The 23,421-nt window shown below is 45.1% G+C and overlaps 1 protein-coding gene across 6 annotated transcripts in view; it reads right to left on the reverse strand.

Moving 5' to 3' along the window:
• TANC2 (tetratricopeptide repeat, ankyrin repeat and coiled-coil containing 2) overlaps positions 1–23,421 on the reverse strand; it is a 2,511,073-nt gene that overhangs the window by 401,301 nt on the left and 2,086,351 nt on the right. For all 6 annotated transcript variants that reach the window (XM_078645079.1, XM_078645083.1, XM_078645080.1 and 3 more), the window contains 3 exons: positions 12,239–12,470; positions 11,807–11,973; positions 10,224–10,831 (listed from right to left, as the gene is read on the reverse strand). In XM_078645079.1, the coding sequence (XP_078501205.1) occupies positions 10,224–10,831; positions 11,807–11,973; positions 12,239–12,470 (1,007 nt within the window). The remainder of the gene's footprint in view (positions 1–10,223; positions 10,832–11,806; positions 11,974–12,238; positions 12,471–23,421) is intronic.

Below are 23,421 nucleotides of genomic sequence, written 5' to 3' on the forward strand. Positions count from 1 at the left end.
TGGAACCTGCTCTATGAAAGGAGCGACGAAAGGAGCCTCTGGCAGATGGTAACTGTAAGGCTCCCATAGACATTGCTGTTTCTGTGTCTTTTTTTATTTTTTTCTAAAGATGCGTTGACTGCAGGTCCAAAGAGGCCTCTTGATCAAATGGTTGATCTAGAATGGTATTTTGCACCTCTTGCTTAAACCAGAGACCCTGAGCTAGTATTTATTGCACGTGAAGCTCTGTCTGCTGGGTCAAGCGTACATTTGATTGAAGTATTGGTTATAAGTTTGCCTTCTTGTATAAGGCCATTAGCTTTGTCCTTATATTCTTGGGGTAGATGTTGGATGAGCTTTTCCAGCTCATCATAGTGAGCCCTATCATATCTTGCTAGAAGAGCTTGTGGGTTTGCTATCTTCCATAAATTTGCGGCTTGAGACGCCATGCGTTTACCGGACGCGGCTAATAAGTTAGATTATTTGTCAGGAGGTGGTGTGTCACCTGACCCATGGGAATTTGCCCTTTTGCGTGCATTAGCACCTACTAGTAAATCTAAGGGAAGTTGGCCCTTGATGTAAATAGGGTCAGTGGGAGCTGCTTTTTATTTTTTGCCTACTCTGGGGTTAAGAACCCTAGCTCGAACTGGGTCTTTGAACATGTCTAAGAAGGCCTTTTAGCATGGGTGAGACATGAGTAGATTTTTGGGGTTGGGTCAGTCTCCAATAAAAAAATCCTCTTCTAAAGGGTCTGAATGAAGTTTGACCTTGTGGTATGTAACTGCTCTGTTGATTAGCTCGCAAACCCTACATTGTCACCTGGTGGAGATGGTTTTGAGGGGTAGAAGTCCAGATCATTTGTTAGATCAGGATCAGTATTATAATCATGCCATCGGTCTGGTTCCTGTGGTGAATCATCAGGATCTAATGGCATTACATCTTCATCTAATTGCCCATCCTCTTGTAAATTGTCACTATCCTCTGATTGTGGAGAGTGTGGTGGCAAATTAATTAAATTAGGGTTAACTCAAGGTGAAGCTGGTGGTGAAGTGTTAGTACCTAATTTATTTATTTATTTTTATTTTTTATATAGCGCAGGAATTCGACCCCCAAAGGGGTATCCCCGCGCTTGCGTTCTTACCACAAGCTGGTTAACATAAAGACAATCAGGCCGGAATGGTGGGAAATTACCAGGTCAGAAACAGATGGGTCTTTAGGCATTTCCTAAATGCAGTCAGATTAAGGTTTAGCCTGAGGGTGAGGGGCAGGGAGTTCCAGAGGGTGGGGCCTTTATACGATAAAGTCCGGCCTCCCTGTCTCTCTTTTTTGATCCTAGGTATCTGGAGTAGAGCTTGATTCTTAGAGCGTAAGGAGCGGCCTGGCTCATAAGGTCTAAATATTTCAGATAGGTATTTAGGACCAACACCAAACAGGCATTTATGAATAATGCAACAGATCTTAAATTTCACCCTCTGATGAACAGGCAGCCAGTGTAACTTGTTTAATAGGGGGCGAGATGAGGACCTGGCTGGTACATTTAAGATTAATTTGGCTGCTGTGTTTTGGGCTACTTGTAGCCTGCCTAACTGTTCTTCATTAGCGGAAATAAGCAGCCCATTACAGTAATCTAACCTGCTGATTACCAATGCCTGCACTAGAGTTTTCCTGTGACTATCTGCTAAATATGGGAACACTGTCCTCAATAGTCCAATGACCCTCATACAGGATCCTGTTACCTGGGTAGCATGGTCCTTGAGTATCAAGGATCGATCAAGCTTGACCCCCAAGTTTTTCACTGTCTCCTTTGGACAGGGAGCAGAGCCTAAATCGGGAGGCCACCACTCAGGTGACCAAAGGAGCGGGGCGTCTCCGAAAAGCATGACCTCCGTCTTGCCCACATTGCACTGTAGGCAATTGGAGGTCATCCAGTTGGATATGCCTCTCATTCCTGCGGCAAAGGAGCTTTTAACTGCTGGCGTCATGGTCTGGAAAGGGAACAAAAGCTGGGTGTCATCAGCATAGGATATAGGTGTGAACCCATATTCCCTCACAATTTCAGCCAAGGGGGCCACATACACATTAAACAATGTGGGGCTTAGGCATGAGCCCTGTGGAACCCCCTTGGTGAGCTCCCTAGAGATGGACAAATGGGAGCCCAATCGAACACTCTGTGAGCGGCCAGTGATAAAACTCTTTAACCATGAAAGAGCCATTCCGTCTATCCCTACCCTCTTCAGACGACTGACCAGAATGTCATGTGACACCGTGTCGAAGGCAGCGGATAAATTTAACAGCACCAGAATCATAGAGCCTCCTCTATCCTGTGTCATCCGGATGGTATCGGTCACGGAGAGGAGAGCTGATTCGGTGCTGTGATTAGGTCTGAGCCCAGATTGAGAAGGGTCCAGACCGTCCGCTGCCTCGATGAATTTAGACACGTGGGTGTTGACATGTTTCTCAGCCATCTTACTCAAATGGGGCAAGAGGGAAATCGGACGGAGGTTGTTAAGGTCTGACCATGGTAACGCCGTGTTTTTGCGAATAGGGTTCACAACTGCCCTCTTCCAGACACTAGGCACCAGCCCTTCCTTAAGGGAAAGGTTAATCAAAGTTCGAAAACTCGGGGCCAGCAGGCTACCCAGAGGGGCTATCATTTTTGCAGGCAGGAGGTCTGTAGGTGATCCTGTTTTAATTTGATTGTACAGAACGGTAACTTCGGACAAACTAATTTCCGGAATCGTGGTGAGACAGCAGCTTTCACTCTTTGATATCCGAAGAAGGGGAGAGTCAGCCATACTACTCTTGATGTATAATGCCTTGGTGATTTTCTCATAGATTAATTCAATCTTGCTCTCAAAAAGTGCGGAAATATCATCGCATAAGGTTTGAGTAAAATCATCAGGGCTTTCACAGGCAGTAGGTTTGACAAATAGTTTGAGAATTTTGTAAAGTTCTCTAGTGGAATTACCTGCTTCCGTTTTTTGTAGCGCCAGACTATTTTTCCAGGCCAGTTTTATATTTTTATGATACTTGGATAGGGCCTCCAGATAAAGCTTTTTACTGCAAGGTGTATGTGCTTTCCTCCATACTTTCTCCAGTTTCCTACATTGCTGCTTTTCTACTCTCAAATCTTCTGTATACCATGCTTCCTGCTTCGATTTAGGATGTTGTTTAGACAGTTTCAAAGGTGCTAGTGAATCCACTGCCTCCAGGAGCGCTTTATTAAATTTAGTCAGTCCTGTTTCAATGTCATCATTCTCGGAGAAAGTAGGTTCAATCCTACCTTCTGGAGTCCTTCAGAAGTGATATTATGCCATTCTCTTCTCCATACAGCAGGAAGGGGTTTATGATGAGGCAATTGAAAACCTAATAAAGTAAATCCCAATACATAATGATCAGACCAATTGACAGGGGTAGGGGAACGACGTTTTATTTTAGGACAATTCGTTCAAATTAAATCGAGTGTATGTCCACCCGAGTGTGTTGGACCACGGTTCTGGATTGTAAGTCCTAACATTAAAAGATCAGCAAGCAGGGCTGTGGTATCTGAATGATTGGGTAAATCAGTGTGTATATTAAAATCTCCAAGGAGAATAAAATCTTCCTTGGCTTTAAAATATGGAGCTAAGAGCTCCATAAGAGTAAGTGAGAAACCTGTGCACGGGCCAGGGGGTCGATAGACTAATGCTCCCTTCCAATGCATTTTGGAAGAGGAAGAGATCTTAAAGATCATTACTTCCATATGAGTACTATATCTTTGATCAAGTACAGAAACTTTCAGGCTTTCTTTAAATACAACAGCAACACCCCGCCTGTTTTAATAGGGCGATCTAAGTGAAGGATCTTATATCCGGCGGGGATTTCCAACATAATGGCAAGCACTGTGTGGGACTTTAGCCAAGTCTCCGTAAGGAAACAAATATCTGGCATGTCTGTGTTAATAAGGTCCCATAGTTCCTAAAAATGTTTGGGCAAGGAGCGAATATTCAGCAGGAAACTTCTTAACCCAATTGGCCCCTTTTCAACAGGATATCCCTCTGAATGTCTACCAACTGTTTGAGTTGCGGGAGGTATCTGAGAATACTGCTCTTCAGGGGTAAAAGTAGAGGCAGTTATTTGATTACCAGTAGCTAAGTGTATGGGAGAAGTCTGGAAACGACAATGTCTACAAGAAAAAGGGCCCTCAAGGTATGGCCAAGTCTCATGAGTACAAACTGCAGGAAAGACTGGTTTTAGATTTCGTAGTACCTGAGATGAATAAGTAAATATCTTGCTATCCTGTAATCCTAGGCATAGAACCCATGGCCCCTGGTCCTGTCGCGGACGGGCGCAGACGGGCTTTTCTTCGGCGCTTCTTAGGCGCGTTCGTAGGCGCCCACTGCGCGCAACCGCTGCGCGCTTGATGTAAAGGCATGGTTAAATAGCCCTGTGTCAAGAACCACTAGAGCGCTGACCTCAGCTCTGGCGGAAGTGTCTGAAGTGCCTGGCTCTTACCTGTCCGCCCTCCGCTCTACGGCACTAATTGCCGAGTCGGACCGGGGCGGGCAGGCTGCAATATCGAGCCCAGGCAATGCGGCGAGAGTAGCAGGAATTTTAGTAACAATTAGGCAAGTTGATTTTAAAAATGAATAATACGGCGAAATTTAAAAGTGCGCTTTTTTAGCTCCTCGCAGCCCACACATCAATGCATGGTAATCTACAGTCTCTATCAGCTTACAGGTGAACAGCGGGTCGGGGAGACACTGCCACCGCCTCCCTCCCTACCCTACCCTACCCTACCCCCCTCCCTAAATGAATGTTCTTTGGAGGAACTGGCGCTTGTGGCAAATGTTCTGGTTTCCTCTTTGTAGGTGGCTTTGTCACTATATGAACAGATTTGGGTAAATAAAGATAGAAGTCTGTTTTGGATCCGGAAAAAAAAGCTCTTCGGGATCGATAGGTTTGATTGGCGTCGAAAGATTTCTCTTTGGGAGCTGTTTTTGGATGTTTTGGGACATTGTCCTGTACAGCATCCTTTCCCGATTACGAAGCTTTCGGTGCCTTGTCTTTTGATGGTCTTGGCTCTGAAGGTTTCAGTGCCAAAGTCTTTTCTGTGTGTTTCGGTGCTGAAGATTTGTCTGTGTGCTTCGGTACCGAGGTTTTATCCGGCTGCTTCGGCGCCAATGCTTTACCTGGCCGCTTCGTTGCCAATGCATTATCGAAGTGCTTCGGTGCCGAGGAATCTTTTGTAGATTTCGGTGCCAAATGTTTTCCTGGTGCCGGTGGAAGAGGGCATGGCAACTCGGACGACTGAGCTTTCGGTGCCGAAGCGTTCAAAGTTTTTGTACGGGGTGAACCTGAACCCAAAGGCGAATGTGTCACCGGAGCCGTTGGTATGGGCTTGGTCGGGAATGGGGTTTCAGCACTCATGTCCCTTTGAGCCGGGGTGATATCATCTTCGCCATTGGAGACGTGTATTTCGGAATCCGGAATCTCCTCTTGTTCTGGTTCCGGAAGGTTGTCGGGACCTGGATGGAAGATGTCCAGAATGAAACCTGTGCCTCACTGCATGTCGCGGCGTCAAGCTCAACGATACCGGGTGGTCTTTTTGGATTTAAATGAGGGGCAAGCTTCACAATCGTCCTCTCGATGTTCTGGAGAGTGGCACAGATTGCAAACGGGATGGAGGTCCGAGTGTGGAAACTTAGCACCACACTGTGGACATTTTTTAAATGGAGTCTGTTCCATCGACGTCCGTCTCTATCGGCGCGGTTAGGCCCAATGGCCCGCGTCAAGGTTAGCAGGCGTCGAAGTGTAACGGAGTTGTTGAGGGTGCATTTAAAAAGCACGCGATCGAAACAATACTGTTGGTAAACTGTGATTGCGTGTCGAAGGGGGTTCAATAACTATACCGGTCTGGAGCGCAGCAAGTCACATCCGAACCAGATGGCGGAAAAAAACAATCTAACGATGGAGCCGAAGCCCATGCGTACTGTCGACCGAAGGAGGAGTCACCAACCTCGTGACTACAAGACTTCTTCAAAGACAAAAACAACATGCAAACATCCGAGCCCAACACCAGATGGCGATCTTTGCATAGTGTACAATCTGCAGCTCATATGCCTCGAACCTATTTTTACCAAAAAACATTTGGTTTCAAATGGGTCTGTTTTCTCTGGAGGAAACTTTGGTGAGGAGTATTTTTTGGGAAAAGTATTACATTAGTTTCTCCAGAGTTTAGGCATCATTCTGGTCTTTTTCTTATAGAATTTAGAAAGTCTTGGGGGTAGTGCAGGACTGTTTTGCAGGATTGTCTCGACATCCCCTACCAGGACGTCGACATGTTTTAGGGTACAGTTTTCGGCCACACGTCTGATTGCCTTTTTTGATTTGGCTGCAGACTCTCAACTGCCTTTCTCTAGCCAATGTTAAACCAATTAGCACTTCCAAATAAACAAAGAGCAATTCTACTCACAGCTTACGGCTAACAGCTCTTGTCAAACAACATTTAAAAACTCCTCCACAAGCCTCACAAAAAACTAGATGTTATAAAACACAATGCAGCCTAAAAAGAGATCAGCTAAGAGACTCAATGAAATGTAATAAATGTTACCAATGTGGTCTGGAAAAAGTCAAATCAAAGAGGGGTGGCCCGGGTCTACCTCTTCCAGCCAAAGACGGGGTGAATACACCCGTATTCGCACTGTCAGGCTTTGCCTGGCCATAGCCCGCGCAGTGGGAATACCCTCCGCAGTTTATACCATGATGCATTTGAGAGGGGCCTAATTCAGGTAGTCTCATGCCCCTAGATATGAATCAACCGGGGAAGGAGAGGGCTAAAGATGTTGTAACATGAAAAGGGAAAACCAACCTGAAAGAAACAAAGGTCAAGGAAGCAAACCTCCTGGGGACAATAGTGCTAGGAAAAAAGTTACTGATCTGACAGGGCAATCGATTACAATACTGTATATCAAGAGGTGCATTGGGCTGCCCTAATAGAAGCAGCCTTAACAAATTGTTTTAGTTGCCCTTAAGTGGGGAGGCCTCTCCAGTGAACATATTACATCAACACCATCTTTAGGAAATTGGCAAGAAAGCATATGTGAGTTCCTTGATAGAGCTATCAAACTAAAAAGAATCCGACACAAAAATGGCAAAAGGTTGTACCTAACAATTTAGTCCAAATAAGCCAATGATAGTATAATAGAACACAGCATGGAGAACAGCCAAACAAGAAGGTTAGGATTGCCAGCATTTTGAGGGAAGCTTAGTACATGAGCAGTTAGGTTTCTTCTGCCCTTGGTATGCAGTCCTGAAGAGTAAGTTACTCAAACGTTTGCTTTTTAAATTTAGGAATAAAAACAGTTGTACAAATGAATGAAACAATATAGAGGAAAACGTACGATAAAAGACGACAAAAATGTTGACCAGGGTAATAGTGGCTACAACACAAAACTTCTAACGACATGAAATTCACAAGTTAAGGTATTACATTAGTCTTAGCTCAAACCCCTGCCTTAATCACCTAACATTAATTCACCAAACCATATACTTTTCCACCATATAACATGTTTTGACCGAAACTATGCCACATCACATAATGTACATCACACATTGCACAACTTAGTGCTGTTAATGCCTGCTGCACTCTAAATAAAAATGTCTATGTGTTTTACTTATACATATCATTTGTGAAACTGTAAACTATATAATGTTGTACTTAGAAGAGTGTAAACAGGTTCGATTTTGGGAAGAGTTAGATTGCTAGGGCACTCTAATCGATAAAGGAGGGCAAAGATAAGAGTTATACATCTAGTGAGCGTAAAAGATACATTTGGTTGATCTCATTATCTGATAATAATACTCCAGAATGCATCTCCAGATAATAGGCACTCAACTTATATTTCACATCAGCCTTTCATAGACCGTGAACAATACTTTAGGCAGTACCTACCATTGTGATGATGCAAAGGACGATGGAGGCAATCAAGGACACTGCTGGGAATGATGAGGAGCATGCAGGAAGTGACACTGAGTTAGAAATAGGAACACAAGACTACTTCAAAAGCGGGGGCTGCAGTCTCATCCCTTAAAAGACTTTGCCCTTTTGATGTAACCTGTTGAAGTCATGTGGGTCCTTAGTGTGTGTGTGTGTGCAGGCTGCTCTGTACTGTGACAGTTCCTCTCACTGGGATGGTATGGCACTCTTAATGGATGGAATGCAGCACTCTGCTTTGGGCTTGCTGTGCGTAGTGTTGCCGGAGGTCAGAGCGTGCAGTTGCTGCAAGAGATAGGGTTTCCTGCTGTGCTGTATGGCAGATAGCAGTGTGCCCTGGCAAACAAATGGCATCAACAGTACAGGCAAAAAGGGTGATGATAAAGGGTTGGAGCCGGGGTGCAGAAACTGAAGGATGAATAACCCATGTTACTGCTGCAAAACACCTGCCTTGGGAGGATTGTGTCTCAGCTAATAGATGACCTTGTTGGGAACAGTTATAGGACTATTGATTCTCTGACTGAATCTAATCAAGTCATTGTGCTCCACGGACAAGAACCACATCACAAGGATGCTGGCAAGACAAAGCAATACATCGCTGTCAAGATGGATGATATTGCATTATTATCATCCCTGAAGATGATCAAACAGTGGTCATAGTTTTCAGCAAGACATTTCTAAGTGAAAGGAAATAGGCTGAGATGCTAATAGTCTCGCCTTTGACTCCTGTGTCCTCATCTTTGATAAGCCACTACAGCCCATTACCCAGTCATGGCCGTTTTACTTGGTGCCTAAATGTCTTTTGATAAATTGCCTCTCTGATTCATCTCACCTGTCCCTGGGCATGTGCCACAGTTCTTCGCTCTGGAGAAAAAACTCTAATGTTTGGCAAATTATATCATTTAAATCAATTATAACTTAATTCCGGAAGGAAACAGGAGAGTGAGATAATGTCACAAAGGCAGCTAACAAATTGACCTAAACTATTCCATGTTTCAAAAGGGATGCACATCTGGTGCCAGGTAAAATTGTCTGTTCACTCTCTTGCTCTTACATCCATACCAGCTGTTCTACTTGATGCAGTGAATAACCAAGACTAAGTAGGTATTTGTGACTAAAGAATGAGGGTGGGACAAGCTATTTGCCATTTTGTTGCAGAAAAATAACTACAGCAACTGCAAAATGAGTTTCCCTTGTTTAAAAATACAGAACCAAATATAATCTACACTCCCTTCCAATGTAACCTTGGATATAAAGGTAACATTTCCCTTGATATCTCACTCTGATTGAGCACAGAGGAGACTGCACAAGCTTGTTGTTGCTTTCATCTTCTATGAATATTCTCAGTTCCCCTCATCCCTGCCCTTGGCACTGTGCTCATGCTACCCCCTCTCTTGCATTTACCCACTGTAAAACCTTGATCAGGTAAAGTGCTCTTTTGCTGGGTTTGTGACACTGAAGACACATTCATACAGAAATACGCCCATGTAATAATCATTAAAAACTTTACAAGTATATAGCAGCTGTTTGTCATGTTTGGAGAATCATCTGAGGCAGCTAACAATTACTCAAGAGGCTCTAAAGGCTAGCAGAAACAAAATATATACCATAAGGTAATGTTATAGAGCCCTGGAGATAACTATTGCAGTGGCAATAAATACAGCCCATACATGTGCCTAATCAGGATATCTACATGCCTGCAACCAGAGAAGTGATCACATTCTGTTAGCAGTATCTCTCCCAAGACCCAGACTGTACAACTGGCGTAGGTAGGTTAGGTTGCAGCATCTCTTAGGCCTTAACACTTCGTACCTTAAGTTTTTGATACATATTTGGCAATGCTAGATATTTTGTTATTAATTGTTGGCCTTTATGAGAAGGTCCTGGTCAGCCAGCCTAAATACATGGATAATGCACCATACATCAGGCATTATTAGTCAAATTCCACTAAGAGGAAATGATGGGATCCAATGTGTGATTACTAACAATAGCAACATCTAGAGGCGTGTGCTGAGGCAATCATACATAAGCGTTCCAAACTATCTTCAGTGACTTTTCAAAATCATTAAGGTCCTTCTTGCCAGGGCAAATATTTTGGAGTGTACAAAGAAATGTCAAAATATAGAGAAAAACTGAAGAAAATAAACATGTTCTTTTCTAACACCTATGTTCTATATTTAAAAACTTGTTAATGTGTTTAGATGTTTAGTGCATAAGTAAGCATGTATACCATATGGAAGGTTTGAACAAAATTTAGGGAAATGCTTACCTGGGGTCACAAAGGAATTTTGTCTTTTCACCATCCTCCCTCCAGATCAGCCACTCCCGAAAGGAAGGGTGTACAAACATACGAGTCATGTCCCGGCGTTTTATCAAGAACATGGAAAGGTTCTCCATCCGCTGCTGGAAGTCCTCCCACTCTAAAACACCCTCCACACTGCCTGCGTTAATGGCCTGATAAATATGCTCATCAGTCAGAGGATGCAAAGAGGCCACAGCCACGTTTAGAAGAGGCATGACACGGTCAAAGGAAGACTGTGTAGGAAACTTCATATTGCACTGCAGTAGATAAACCTCAGATAAAGACACTGGGACAACTTTATAGCTGGAACTCTTCAGTACCAGGTAACCCTTCTCAATGAGGTCAAAAGTTAATTTCAGGTACAAGTATGACCCTTGGCTTAGGGTCTTAAGATGAGAACTCAGTTTGCCAAATGTTGTGTTATCCATTTTGCCATTGAGGGAGATGTTATTTTGGATCTCAGAGCTGCTGTGGATTCGATGCAGGATATAGGCCTGCAGATCCTGGTCTATGGCTTCATTTTCTTCCAGACGATCGAGAAAGATCCTGTGGAAGGGCAGCAATTTGGTGATTTCCTGAAATATGAGGAAAAAAAACTTTAGCAATACAGTTCAATTATTTATCCTATGTATCTCAATGGCAAGAACAACCATCACATTTAGTAACAAATCTAAATTAGTTATCCTGTGTGTCTCAACGACAACAATGAAACTATTTGCATTATGGCATCAAGGGAAACTCCCTTTAGGAGACTTCTTCACATCTGAAAAGTATTGACAGACCAAAGCAAACACAAGGAGATGATGGACATAGCGCTGAAACTTTTCAGACACCCACCCCCCAGTCACAGATCTGGGTTGAACCCATCATCATTCTTTCACTCACTTCGCCACCTTAGTTCAAACCCAGCTGCATGCAAATCAGTCTTGACCTTGTGCCTCATGGGAACAGTCCAGCCCAAACTGCCAAACCAGGTCTTCCCTGAACCTGGAAACAAGCATTCAGGGACCGGTTTCGGGGTAACACAGCTGATCAGACAGGCTAGCTTGAATCCAGTGGCAAAATGAGCAAGGGGCCCATGTCTGGGCATATACTGCCAACTTAGGGTGAACAAGCAATCACAAGGAGATGATGGAGGGAGCACTGAGACTTTTCAGACAATCCCCAGTCACAGATCTGGGTTGAATCCATCATCGTTCTTTAGCTGACTTCGCCACCTCACATCAGACCCAGCAATATGCAAATTAGTCTTGACCCAATGCCTCATGGGAACAGGCCAGCCTGAACTGCCAAACTAAGTCTTCCCTGAAGCGGAAACAAGCATCCTGGGACCAGTTTTGGGGTAACTCTTCATCAGCCAGGTTAGCTTGAATCCAGGGGCAAAGTGAGCAAGGGACCCATGTCTGGGCATACCCTGCTAAATTAGGGCAAACAATTTTTATTTTGTATTATTAATTAAGGAACGTATCATAAAAAGCTAGAGATACACCCAAACTATAGAAATACCAATGTTGGGGAAAGCATGCAAAATATGATTTTCCACATGGTACCTGGAGAGTGGTCCTGACTGTGACTATCAGCTTCAACCAAGGGGGGAACTTTCCAATGATTTTACTTAGAAAAGACACTATTGTGTCACCGTAATCAGGTTTGTGAAACTCTGCTTCATTCAATCCATCAATCAGAATAATGTAATCTTCATCTGGAATTTTCCTATCTGCAAGCAGAAGAAAACATATAAATGCCCAATAACAGAAACATGTAATTACCTTTATTGCATGCACATGACTTTAATTGTTGGGGCAGGCAGCTGGGAAAAACTATTTGAATAGGGTTGGAAGCCTTCCAACACAAGTTACAACTTATTAGTGGTAGACAGAAATTCGAAATTCCCAGCATCAGTGGGTCTTCGGTAGATGTCATACCGTCTACTCCTCAATAACCAACTGTGCCTCACACTGACTGTATGATGATCGTCTTACCTTTGTGAAGGTTTTCCAGAGGCTCAAGCACTCCTCTCCTGAATGAAGCCATAGGATCTTGAACACAAGAGCGTAGGCTGAGCATGCTCTGAAGGTGAGGTTCACGCAGCAACTGTTCCCTGTAGGCCACCAGCTGCGGAGAGCGGCATAGCAGGGCTGCAACATTGTGTACAAACTCTGGCACCAGGCATGTGTATGCATTGTCTGCTTGGCAGTAATGATAGGCAACAACCTGTCGGAAACCAAGGAAAAGAAATGTTAGTATAACATGTTTTTATAGCATTGTTACAAAGCATTTCAACAATAGACCTCATGGAATTACTTTTCAACATGCAGAAAAGCCATCTATTCACTGTGAAACATCCCTAGCAAAGACCATTTTGTATAACCTCTATTTATTAAATACTGTTAAGTAATATAAGGCAGTCAAAACTCGGACATCTCATTGAGCTCGATACGACAAGTTATTTTTCCACACATAGAAATAGTACAAGACAATGCTTTCGGCTACTCTAGCCTTCTAATGAGAATGTAATACGCAGCCTAACAAAGTCAGCATTACTTTTTTTCATTTAAGACTTAGGGATCAACTAAGAGTGAAATGGAGCAGATTCCCCCGATTGGCTATCTCTCTGCCCGATCACGCCTGCCTGGTTTTCCACCACCTGGATTCCCAGGAGTGAGAGCCCAAATCCCAATTTTAGAGGCTGGAGAACCTTGCCAGTAAAATCACTTTGGGATTGGGCTGCACGTGCAGACTGGTCCTGATTTCCGCCCAACCCTCTTCTAAGGTCGGGGTAGATTGTGTAATGCTCTACTTTGGCAGGCGACATCCTTCCCTTCAATCTGCCACTTCGCCCCCCATCCCCTACCTGCACCTACTCCCTCACTCCCATCTACCACCTGTTTAGAGCAGTGGGTAAATGGCAAGGTTAAATCCTATGCAATTGAGAAATATGTGAATAATTCTTCAGGGAAAATGGATCTGAATGGATATGCCTCGTTCCTTTGGTATCAACTTATAGCTACACAGTGCTGTCAGTGTACTGCTGCTTCGTGTTACCAGAAGTTCACAGGTGCAGAGTTTTTCTCCCAGCCAGTGCTTTGCAACCTGTAATCGGGTGCTCAGAGGCCAATGTTTCATACAGCAGAAAAAGCTTAACAGGAGTTAAACCTCCACCATGAAATAAATACCAAGAAAAATAGAAAACACTGCTACGCCCTTTCTCAAGTGCAGACTGGCCTCATGCAAGTCTCCCCAACATGCACCAGCTCAGCTGATGAGCTCCTTTAAAAAGCTCTCCTTAACAGGCCGGAATAGCTTCAACAATGCCTGAAGTACCTATAAAATAATACACCTCATTTCCCTGACCAACCCACCTTCTCCAGAAACACATATATATGAGAAATTGTATTTCAAAATACCAATATTCAGGAAACATCAAACGTTGTAAAAACCCACCAAGGGCAACATCCCAAGAATCTGGACTACTCCTTCCTAATGTGAAACCGCATCCCTAAGATTCTTCAAATTTGGAATTCAAAACCATTTTGTTTAGGAGATTCCTCATTAGGCAGGCCTAATTACAGCTCTCCATTTTCCACATCACCCAGTGAACTAGCCAACATGCACACTACTCTAAGAAGCTTAGACTAGATTGACAACCCAAATTACTGTACAAGGAGGAACCTAGAAATCAAGGCGGACTTTATATTCTCCGAATATTTTTTCAGTCTATGCATCCCCTCCCAAAAGAATAAGACCCCACTGGCTGTGACAGTGTGCTTCTGCATATATTGACATATCCCTGGAAGACGATTTATTTAATTCTAAAGTGGCAGTCAGGGTTACTGGGCTCCAGTTATAAAAAATTAGAGTTGATCACTACTGGTGTCCTGGGCCACAGTACTACTGAACCCCAAACTGGATAAACAACTACTCATCTCTACCACTTGACTCTCTTAGGATAATGAGACAGAGCAGTGCAACATTTATTCAAGTTAGTGAGGTCAAAAAGAAGAGCGGCAGGAGAGGATGCCTGAGGAACTCTGAGTCGAAGATTCAGGTAACAAGGAGCTGTGGCAGCCTCACAGTGTGGATCACATCATGGCCACAATCCTACCCACTTCTGGTAGCTAGACTTTCAGTAGGGCCCACTTCATGGCGCTACTTCAGGGTGTAGCATGCCAGGTAGCCAAGCCAGTTTTTAGGTCATAGTGGCATGGGATGAGCCAGGGTCAAAGTTATTCAGATCACACAAGCATAAGATGAGCCGTAGCTAACATCAGCATGGTCTAGCTGCAGTTGACGCAGTTCTTGACGTAGCAGCAATGAGCGAATCAGATTCCTTAATTCCCATCTGGAACCACAACCAAGAGAGTCCGACACCTGGGGCACAGAGATCAATCTCCTTCATCCTACGGCAGACCCCACTAGCATCAGGGTTTTACTGCTTCCGACTCTTCCTAGATGCTCATACATCATGCAGGACCGGTAGGTTTCTTCCCTCCCTCAGCAGCCATGTTGGCTCCTTCAGCAGCCATGTTCAGGCCTGAAGAGCAGCTTTTTCCAGTAAGGAATGACTTCAAACTGGAGTTGCCCCATGTTGAGTAAGACTGTTTAATTCCTTCCTGCGCTCTTTGAAGGTTATGTGCTCGATGGAAAACATTACCCTGGTCCATAGGGTAGGCAAACAACTGAATACGTGTGAGGTTTATCAGCCTATAGCCCTCCTAGTTTTGGTCAATAGGCTAATCCCCAACTTACCCTGTCTTACAGACCAGATCAATCAGGATTTATACAACTGAGGAAAGCAGCAGATAAAATCTGGTTACCCCTCCACTTGATTGAGAAAGCTAACTCCAGAAGAATTCCTCTTGCTTTCCTGTCACTGGAAAAGGTTTTAGATAGGGTCAGCAGGTCATTATTTTTCCAGATGCTGATGGCGAGTGGCCTTAGCCCTAAAATTATCATTTGGATTGAAGCTAACTGCAACCAGCCAATAGTCATGGGGCTAGTTAAATGGCTTGGATTGGAGAAAATCCAGCAGAATTGGACAACACAGCAGGGATGCTCCCATTCACCATTTCTACTTGCAGGCATTCAAGCCTCTAGTGGCCATTATTAGACAACATCCAGATATACAATGGATGCCTTTTGGGGATGATCACCACTAGAAACACCTAGTTGCTGACGAGGTCCTACTTGCACTAGTAGAACCAGAGCAACTGGTCACAAAAGCTATGGAAATTATGGAATTCTCCGTGAAACTCTCTGGCTTTAAAGTGAATCTAGAAACTCTGCGATGCTGGGATGATTGGTGTGTGCATACCTCCCGAAGTTGAACGCTGATCTCACTTGTAGGAGAGTAGGGTCTGCTTTCCTATGGTCACCCCATTTTTTTGCTTTTTTTTTCACTGGTTTTCGACTTAATGTGGCTGTGGGCCTGCTAATCAGACCCACAGCCATGCTGTTCTCTCTCTAAATTCACACCATGTACTTTAGGTACAAACCCAATTGGGATTTGGGTCACTCTTATGAGTCCCTGTACAGTGTACTATAGGTACCCAGGGCATAGGTGCACCCAAGGCCTACCAGGGGCTGCAGCATATCTTTTACCACCCCCGGCTGGCCATCCAAACTGACACAACTGGCTGATCACTCAGCTGGGGCAAGGTCGTGTAATCACCCCTCGCTTAGATATAGTATTTCTATGCCTAACCTTATATCAGGACACATATACACCTATAAGTCACTCTTAAGGCAGGCCTTAACAATCCTGAAGGCAGAGTGCTTGGTTTTATGTGGGATGGTGCTCTAGCATGAGCTGAGCCTGTCTGCAGCTTTCGGAACCATGTGCTTATAGCTGTTCTAGGATATTGCCATACCATATACTCTTAAGTGCATTATGTACCTCGCGGTCAGATGCTAACTTTGGTTTGGCTTTATCAAAACATGTCGTGTAAGGTGTCATACGCTTTGGAATACTAACCCCTCGCCAGTCCTGGCGACGGGGGTAGCATTCCACCCTTCTAGAGGGAGAAGACATGTTACCTCCATTAATCCCGGTTAAAGTTAACCAGAGCCTCAGCATCACAAAATGGATGCTGGTGCCACAGACACAAGTCTGACCTCCTGCTGCTGGGAGTCCTTCCAGCGAGGGAGGCTTGGACAATAGGTTTCCTGTCACAGGGAGGTGCTAGCACCACCCCAGACAGGCTATAGTGTATTGGGGCAGGGAGGGCTGAATGAAATGAGACACTGCCTGGGGCACACAAGGTGTCCCATGCATAGTCCAGTTCAAACCGGTGTTTTGGCACTCCAGCCCCAGCTCTGGGGCGAAACTGGACAAAGGGAAAGGGGTAATCCAGCCCCTAGATTTGGTATATAGGTAGGAGCTGTGTCCTTAGACGTTAGATAATCCTGAACGAAACTCTGATACGAAACTCTGGACCCTTCGACATCCTACTCGACGTAGAAGACTGAAGAATCTCCCTTGTGGTCAAGGAGTGACCACCCTGTGCAAGCAGGCACCATCAAGCGCTCAATGGTTTGCTTTTTTGTTGCTCCCGCCGGAGCTTGAACACAGAGCCTGACAAGACCCGGACTTCCAGACTTCCTTCAGCCCGATCAACAGCCACAGCAAAGCTGAGACCTGTGGAGGCGACGCGAGACCGGCCATCTTGCAAAGCCAGCGAATCGCTTTCCGTGCAACTTCTGAGGCACCCTCGAAGTTGTGCATTGGGGATTGAGAAGCCCCAGCCCCGAGCACCAACTGCACCGAAGATCACCTCTCCACACTCACCGAGTGCTGCGTGGGGTCCTTTTGCATTTTCCTGCTCGACGCGTCTGTCCGTGCTCCTGTGAGGCTCCATCACTCCCCTCCTACATTTTTTTCCTGTTCTCTATACCCTCTCCTTTCATTTCCTAAGGGACGGGAGGGTTGAGAGACAGAGAAGTTAGAGCACAACAGCGCAATCTTTTAAATTGACGTTTTAAATGTGATAAGGTGATCTCCACCCAGTAAGTTAAGATGGCTGAAGTGAAAGCCACTGTTCCAACGAAATAATTTTATTAGTTGGCTAGGGCCAGGAGAAGGACACTCACCCACAGAACAGGTCTAGTGTTGTATATGTTATGGTGAGAGGGGGACAACCTGTTTCTTTGATCCCCTTAGCTCCCTTTTGTAAGCACTAGGCAATAACCAAACTGGACAATTTCTCTCACCCACCTGTCCGTGGTGATTGCGTGCCAGACAGGTAGGAACTGTTGGAGTCTGCCTCCGACCGGTGTTAAGTGGTCTGGAGGCAGCGTAATGAAGTCACTGTTTTGTGGCAGTGGAGGCTCTGGTGTTATTGCCTCCACGTCCTCTTCCCTTGTTACTGTTGCCCCTATAACCTCCTCTGCTTGTGTTCTTGGTGAAGGAACCTTGTGTGTTACTTTTGTATGAGGCAGATGTTTGCGAGGTATTTCCTCGTGTAGTTGCCCTGTATGAGGAGCGCCGAAAGGAGCCTCTGTGTTGTTGAAATTGCAATGCCCCCATTGATTTTGCGGTTTCTGTGTCGTTTTTCATTTTATCCAAAATGATGTTGACAGCAGGGCCAAATAGAAAATCTTGATTGACAGGTTGGTTAAGAATGGTGAACTGTACCTCATTTTTTAACCGAAAATACGCAGCCATGAATGTCTGCGTAATAGGACGCTAGTGTTAATTGACCTAGCTTCGGTGTCTGCTGCGTCAAGCGCGCATTTGATGGAGGCATTTGTTATAAATTTTCCCTCTTGTATGAGGTCATTAGCTTGTGCTTTAAAGGGCTCAGGCAAGTGTTGCATTAGGCTTTCGAGTTGATCATAATGCGCCCTGTCGTAACGAGCCAGTAGGGCTTTTGTATTAGCAATCCTCCATGAGTTGGAGGCTTGTGCTGCTACCCTTTTGCCTGATGCTTCAAGTATTTTTGACTCTTTATCAGGGGGAGGTGCTTCCCCTGTTTGGGAGTTGGCCCGTTTACGTGCATTGGCCACTACCAGTAAGTCTAGTGGTAACTGTCCCCTGATGTAAGTAGGGTCTGTAGGAGCTGCCCTATACTTTTTTCCTATTCTGGGGTTGATTACCTGTGCCCTGGCTGTATACTTAAATATGTCAGGTGCATGTTTCAGAACTCCTTTTAACATGGGAAGTGTTCTAACACTTTTTTCCGAAGTGGGGAAGATGTCAAATAAGAAGTCTTCCTCAACAGGGTCATTAGGCATATCTACATTGTGGAATTGTGCTGCCCTGTCTAAGAGTTGATTGAAGACTACGGTGTCATCTGTAGGTGACGGCTTAGTAGGATAAGAGGGTACATCAGGGATGGGGTGGGTGTTGTAAGGGTCTGATGGCTCCTCCCATGGTTCCTCTTGTGGTTGAGGTTCTTGTGGGAAATCATACAGAGGTTGTGGCTCATCCCCCGTGTTACGCTCATTGTCCCCGTTGTGAGAAGGAGAGTAAGTAATGTAAGGATTAAAGGGTGTAGTAGGCATGATAGACTGAAAAGGAATGAAGGGTCTAGAGGGAGAAGTCCCAAAGTCCTTTTTCTTTAATGGAATAGGGGAATGTGCGCCAGAGTCCAAAGGCCTCTTCTTTCTGTGCAGGATGGTAACTTTACCAGTGTCTGGATTGTTGTATATTTTAGCTTGGTCGTCTGATGGATCTGGGTGGAAGAGTTCTTCCTCTACAGTCCTGGGTTGGGTGTTAGACCTTTTTGGTCCGGTAACACTTTCTTTTTCGACGACTTTTGGTGTTTTCCTTCTTTTTTTCGGCTCGGGCCCTTGTTCGGGGTCGACGAGTGTTTCGGGGTCGACTGGAGCTTTCGGGTCGACACGTTTTTTGTGCTCCGTAGGCTTTTTGGGATGAGTGTCCTTTCCCGAGTCGACGTTCTTCTTCAGGTAGACTGGTGTTTTCGGAGCACTTAGATTTGGGTCGACAGCTTTGTCTGGCCGTGCTACGGGCTTCGGTACGGCCCCCTTTTTGTCCGCGACCTTGGACGGGTCGATGGTTTTTGGAGCGGTAGTCTTATTCGGGTCGGCGACCTTCTTCGGTTCGGCGCCCTTAGGCTGCGTGCCACTGTTTGGTTCGACTACCTCTTTGGGGTCGACTTCTTTTGGCTGAGCGGCCTTCTTGTGGTCGACAGTCTTTTTTGGCTCAACGCTCTTTGGCTGCATGGCCTTTTTTGGTTTGACGCCCTTCGGGTCGATGACTTTTTTAGGCTCTGGAACCTTTTTTGGGACGATGTTACTGGGCCCTGGGGTCTCTGAAGGTTTCGGTTTCGATTTCGGAGCCGAGCCGGACGGCGGGGCTGGCAAAAGTTTTTTATGATCTTGGCTAAGGCCTTTTGGCGATGCCTCGACCGGAGCCTTTGGTAACGGGCTTATTGGTGTCGGGGGCTGTGTACTCACGATTTGCCCCAGCGGGATCTCGTCATCGGAGTCCGAGTAGTCCTCGACGGTGACGATCTCTAGGTCCGAGTCTTGAGCGTCCGGTAGGTCCTGGTCATCATCGAAGATGTTGTCCGGTTCCGGTGCCTGTCGCTGCATTTCTTGCCTAGCGGCCCGTCGGATCCGTATCGTTTTCTTCGACCGAAACTGGGCGCAGGCTAGGCAGGTTTCTTGGCGAAACAAAAGGGGATGATGGACGGAGCGTTTGAGCAAATCAAACACTCACCCCCAGTCAACTGATCTGGGTTTAATCCATCACCATTCTTTAGCCCACTCAGCCACCCCAGATCAGACATGACCATATGCAAATCAGTCTGGCCCTGTGCCTCATGGGAACAGTCCAGCCCGAACTGCCAAGCCATGTCTTCCCTGGACCGGAAACAAGCATCCTGGGACCGGTTTCAGATTCATAATCCTCATCCGCCAGGCTATCTTGAATCTAGTGGCCAAGTGAGCAAGGGACTCACGTCTGAGCATACCCTGCCACACTTAGGGCGAACAAAGCGAAACAAAAGGGGATGATGGACGGAGCGTTTGAGCAAATCAAACACTCACCCCCAGTCAACTGATCTGGGTTTAATCCATCACCATTCTTTAGCCCACTCAGCCACCCCAGATCAGACATGACCATATGCAAATCAGTCTGACCCTGTGCCTCATGGGAACAGTCCAGCCCGAACTGCCAAGCCATGTCTTCCCTGGACCGGAAACAAGCATCCTGGGACCGGTTTCGGATTCATAATCCTCATCAGCCAGGCTATCTTGAATCCAGTGGCCAAGTGAGCAAGGGACTCACGTCTGAGCATACCCTGCCACACTTAGGGCGAACAAAGCGAAACAAAAGGGGATGATGGACGGTTAGGTTTCTTCCCTATGGTCTGGGGAAAGGCACTTGTTGCATACTGAGTGTTTGTCAGTATGTGGGAACTTGGAGTGGCATTGTGGGCACCTTTTAAAAGGGCTTCTTTCCATCGACGGTCGGCTCATGTGGCGTCGAAAAGGCCCAACGGCCCGCGTCGACGACCGATGGGGGATGGAAAGCTGGATTGAGTAGAGAGGTACCGAGCGAGAACAATACCGTCGAAGTCGAAGGCCTTTTGGCCTATAGAAAGTTTTGTTTTCGATTCCGAAGTTGGAGTTATGGAGTTAGCATCCGAACCCAATGGCGGAAAAAAACAATCTGAGGATGGAGAGGATGCCCATGCGCACTGTAATCTAGAGGAGGAGTCACCTATCTCGTGATACTTCGAAGACTCTTCCAAGACAACAAAGTGCAATCATCCGGACCCAACACTATGCACAGATATGAATTCAGCAGCCCACATGCCTCGAACATACTATTACTAATGACTTACAAAGATATCGCAACCAGTTTTTATTGTGGGTGGTTGAAATTGCCGTCAAGCAGAACATACTACCTCGATTACTTTATGTCTTTCAGACACACCTGGTGAAATTGCTCAAAAAAGGTACAGTTGCCCTGCTGAATGGGGGGTAAGAAGCCATGGATTTCCAGACATCTGAAATTGTTACCACACGGCACATTTGTCGATCCAATTCCAGTGGTCTTTTTATGAGACTGTGTGTCACTGGATCCACATGTAAGCAGTGGCAGGCTAGCAAAAAGAGGAAGCCCCCTAGGATGCTATGTCTCAGAAATGTTAAAGCCTACACTGGAAAAGTGGGGCTCGGTCAGAAGAAATAGAAAATTGGCCACTTTCCCCTCCCCGTTCATGCCATTAGTGGGCAACCTAGATTTTTCGCCTGTAGCAATGAAGGATGAATTCGAGCACTGGTAACAAAGGTCTATAAGAATTTTGATCATCCTGTTCAACAACCTTTATTAAAAGCCTTACTACTGAGGTTTCAAAAAAATAATCAGGGATTGCCCTGCCCCCCCTTGAATTTCACTTAATAACTTATCTTCTTATAAACTTCTGATGGGATTTTTTCATTTCCGTAGCCTTAACACACTAGCTAAGCCAATTAGGCCTGCCACAACGCCACCCAAATGGGTTTTATAATTTCTTATACCTTTTCTTGTGTTCACTTAGGGATCTGACTATTTTCAATATATTAACTAATTTGTCATTAACATTGTATACTGCGTGATAGAAAGATCTATAATGCTCATAGAGGATGATCTTGGCCTTTGCTATTTATTTATTTATCGATTTATTAAGCGCAGTTGCTGCCCAGGGGCGTCCAAGCGCTGAGTTTAGACAGAGACGAGACGGAACACAGGGAGAACTAAAAGGGCTTCCTAAATAGTATGGTTTTCAGTTTCCTGCGAAAAGGGAGTAGGTCGGGTGTGGATCGAAGATCAACGGGGAGTGCATTCCACAACTTGGCGGCGTTCAGTGAGAACATCCTGCCCCCCGACCTAGCTCTCTTTACTCTAGGTACCACTGCCAGAAAAGCACCGGAAGACCGGAGGTTCCTGTTAGGGTGATAAGGGGTGACAAGGCTGGTGTTGATTGCTGATCCGGTCTTCCAAAAAGCTCGATGTGTGATACACAGAGCCTTGAAAGCCACTCTCTGTCTCACCGGTAGCCAATGTAGGCTTTTCAGTCCCTGTCTGACGGACTGTGACCGTGGGATTTGGAGTATGGTACGTGCTGCACAATTTTGTACCACCTGCAGCTTTCGAAGAGTCATCTCAGGCGCCCCCAGATATAGGGCGTTATTTGAGTCTAAGCGGGACTGGATAAGGCCTTGTACTGCCACCTTCTTGGCATCTAGAGGTAAAAGTGAAAGCTAACATTCTCCCTGTATGCTCGTATTGTTCATAAGAATACTATCCTACAGTTCTATTGTTTAATAATTCACTAGAGGAAAGGGAAATGTTACTTACCCAGTAAGCCTCTTTACTTGGCATGTAGAGTTGTATATTCACATGCTTTGCATACTCCTGCCATCTAGTGTTGGGTCCGGATGTTTGCAAGTTGTTTTTCTTCAAAGAAGTCTTTTCAGTTACGAGGTAGGTGACTCCTCCTTTTGGTGATATTGCGCATGGGAATCAACTTAGATGTTTTTCCCCGCAGAGGGTGAGAATGGAGTTAGTAAAGGTAGAATAGAGATGTCCATGCTTGTATCTGTGTGTATATATATATTCACTGAAAAAACCATAGGTTAGAGACCATATATAGTTAGCTGGACATTTTATTGACATAAAACCAATGAAATTCCATATATAGTTAGTTGCACTAACTATATATCGCGCACCCGCAATCCACTGCTGATGATGTCACATATTACATCATTCATGACATGGTCAGTGACATCACTGATGACATCACTGATGACATCTCAAATGACATCACTGATGACATCACTGATGACATCTCAAATGACATCATTGATGACATCATCTAGTGTCTGTGTGTTTTTGTAAAGTTTAAATATGTTTTACATATTGAAGAATGAGTGGATGTATGGAAGACTGAGTGTGTGTGTGGCTGGCTGGGAGGTGTGTGACTCTGTGCATATCAATGTGTACTTGTATCAGTGATTGTATAAGAGAGTAAGTATGTGTTAGTATATGTGTGAAAAGTATGGTGTTCTGTGTTTAACTGTATAGATGAGGAAATCGAAGTGTGATTGATTCTTCACAGGACTGACTAGGTGTATGAGTGCATATGATAGTGTTGTAATAATGAGTGACTGTATGTATGAGTGATTGTATGGGTGAATGAGTGAATGTGTGTGT

This window comes from Lissotriton helveticus, chromosome 5_1 (assembly GCF_964261635.1).
Source record: "Lissotriton helveticus chromosome 5_1, aLisHel1.1, whole genome shotgun sequence".
NCBI classification, from domain to species: domain Eukaryota; kingdom Metazoa; phylum Chordata; class Amphibia; order Caudata; family Salamandridae; genus Lissotriton; species Lissotriton helveticus.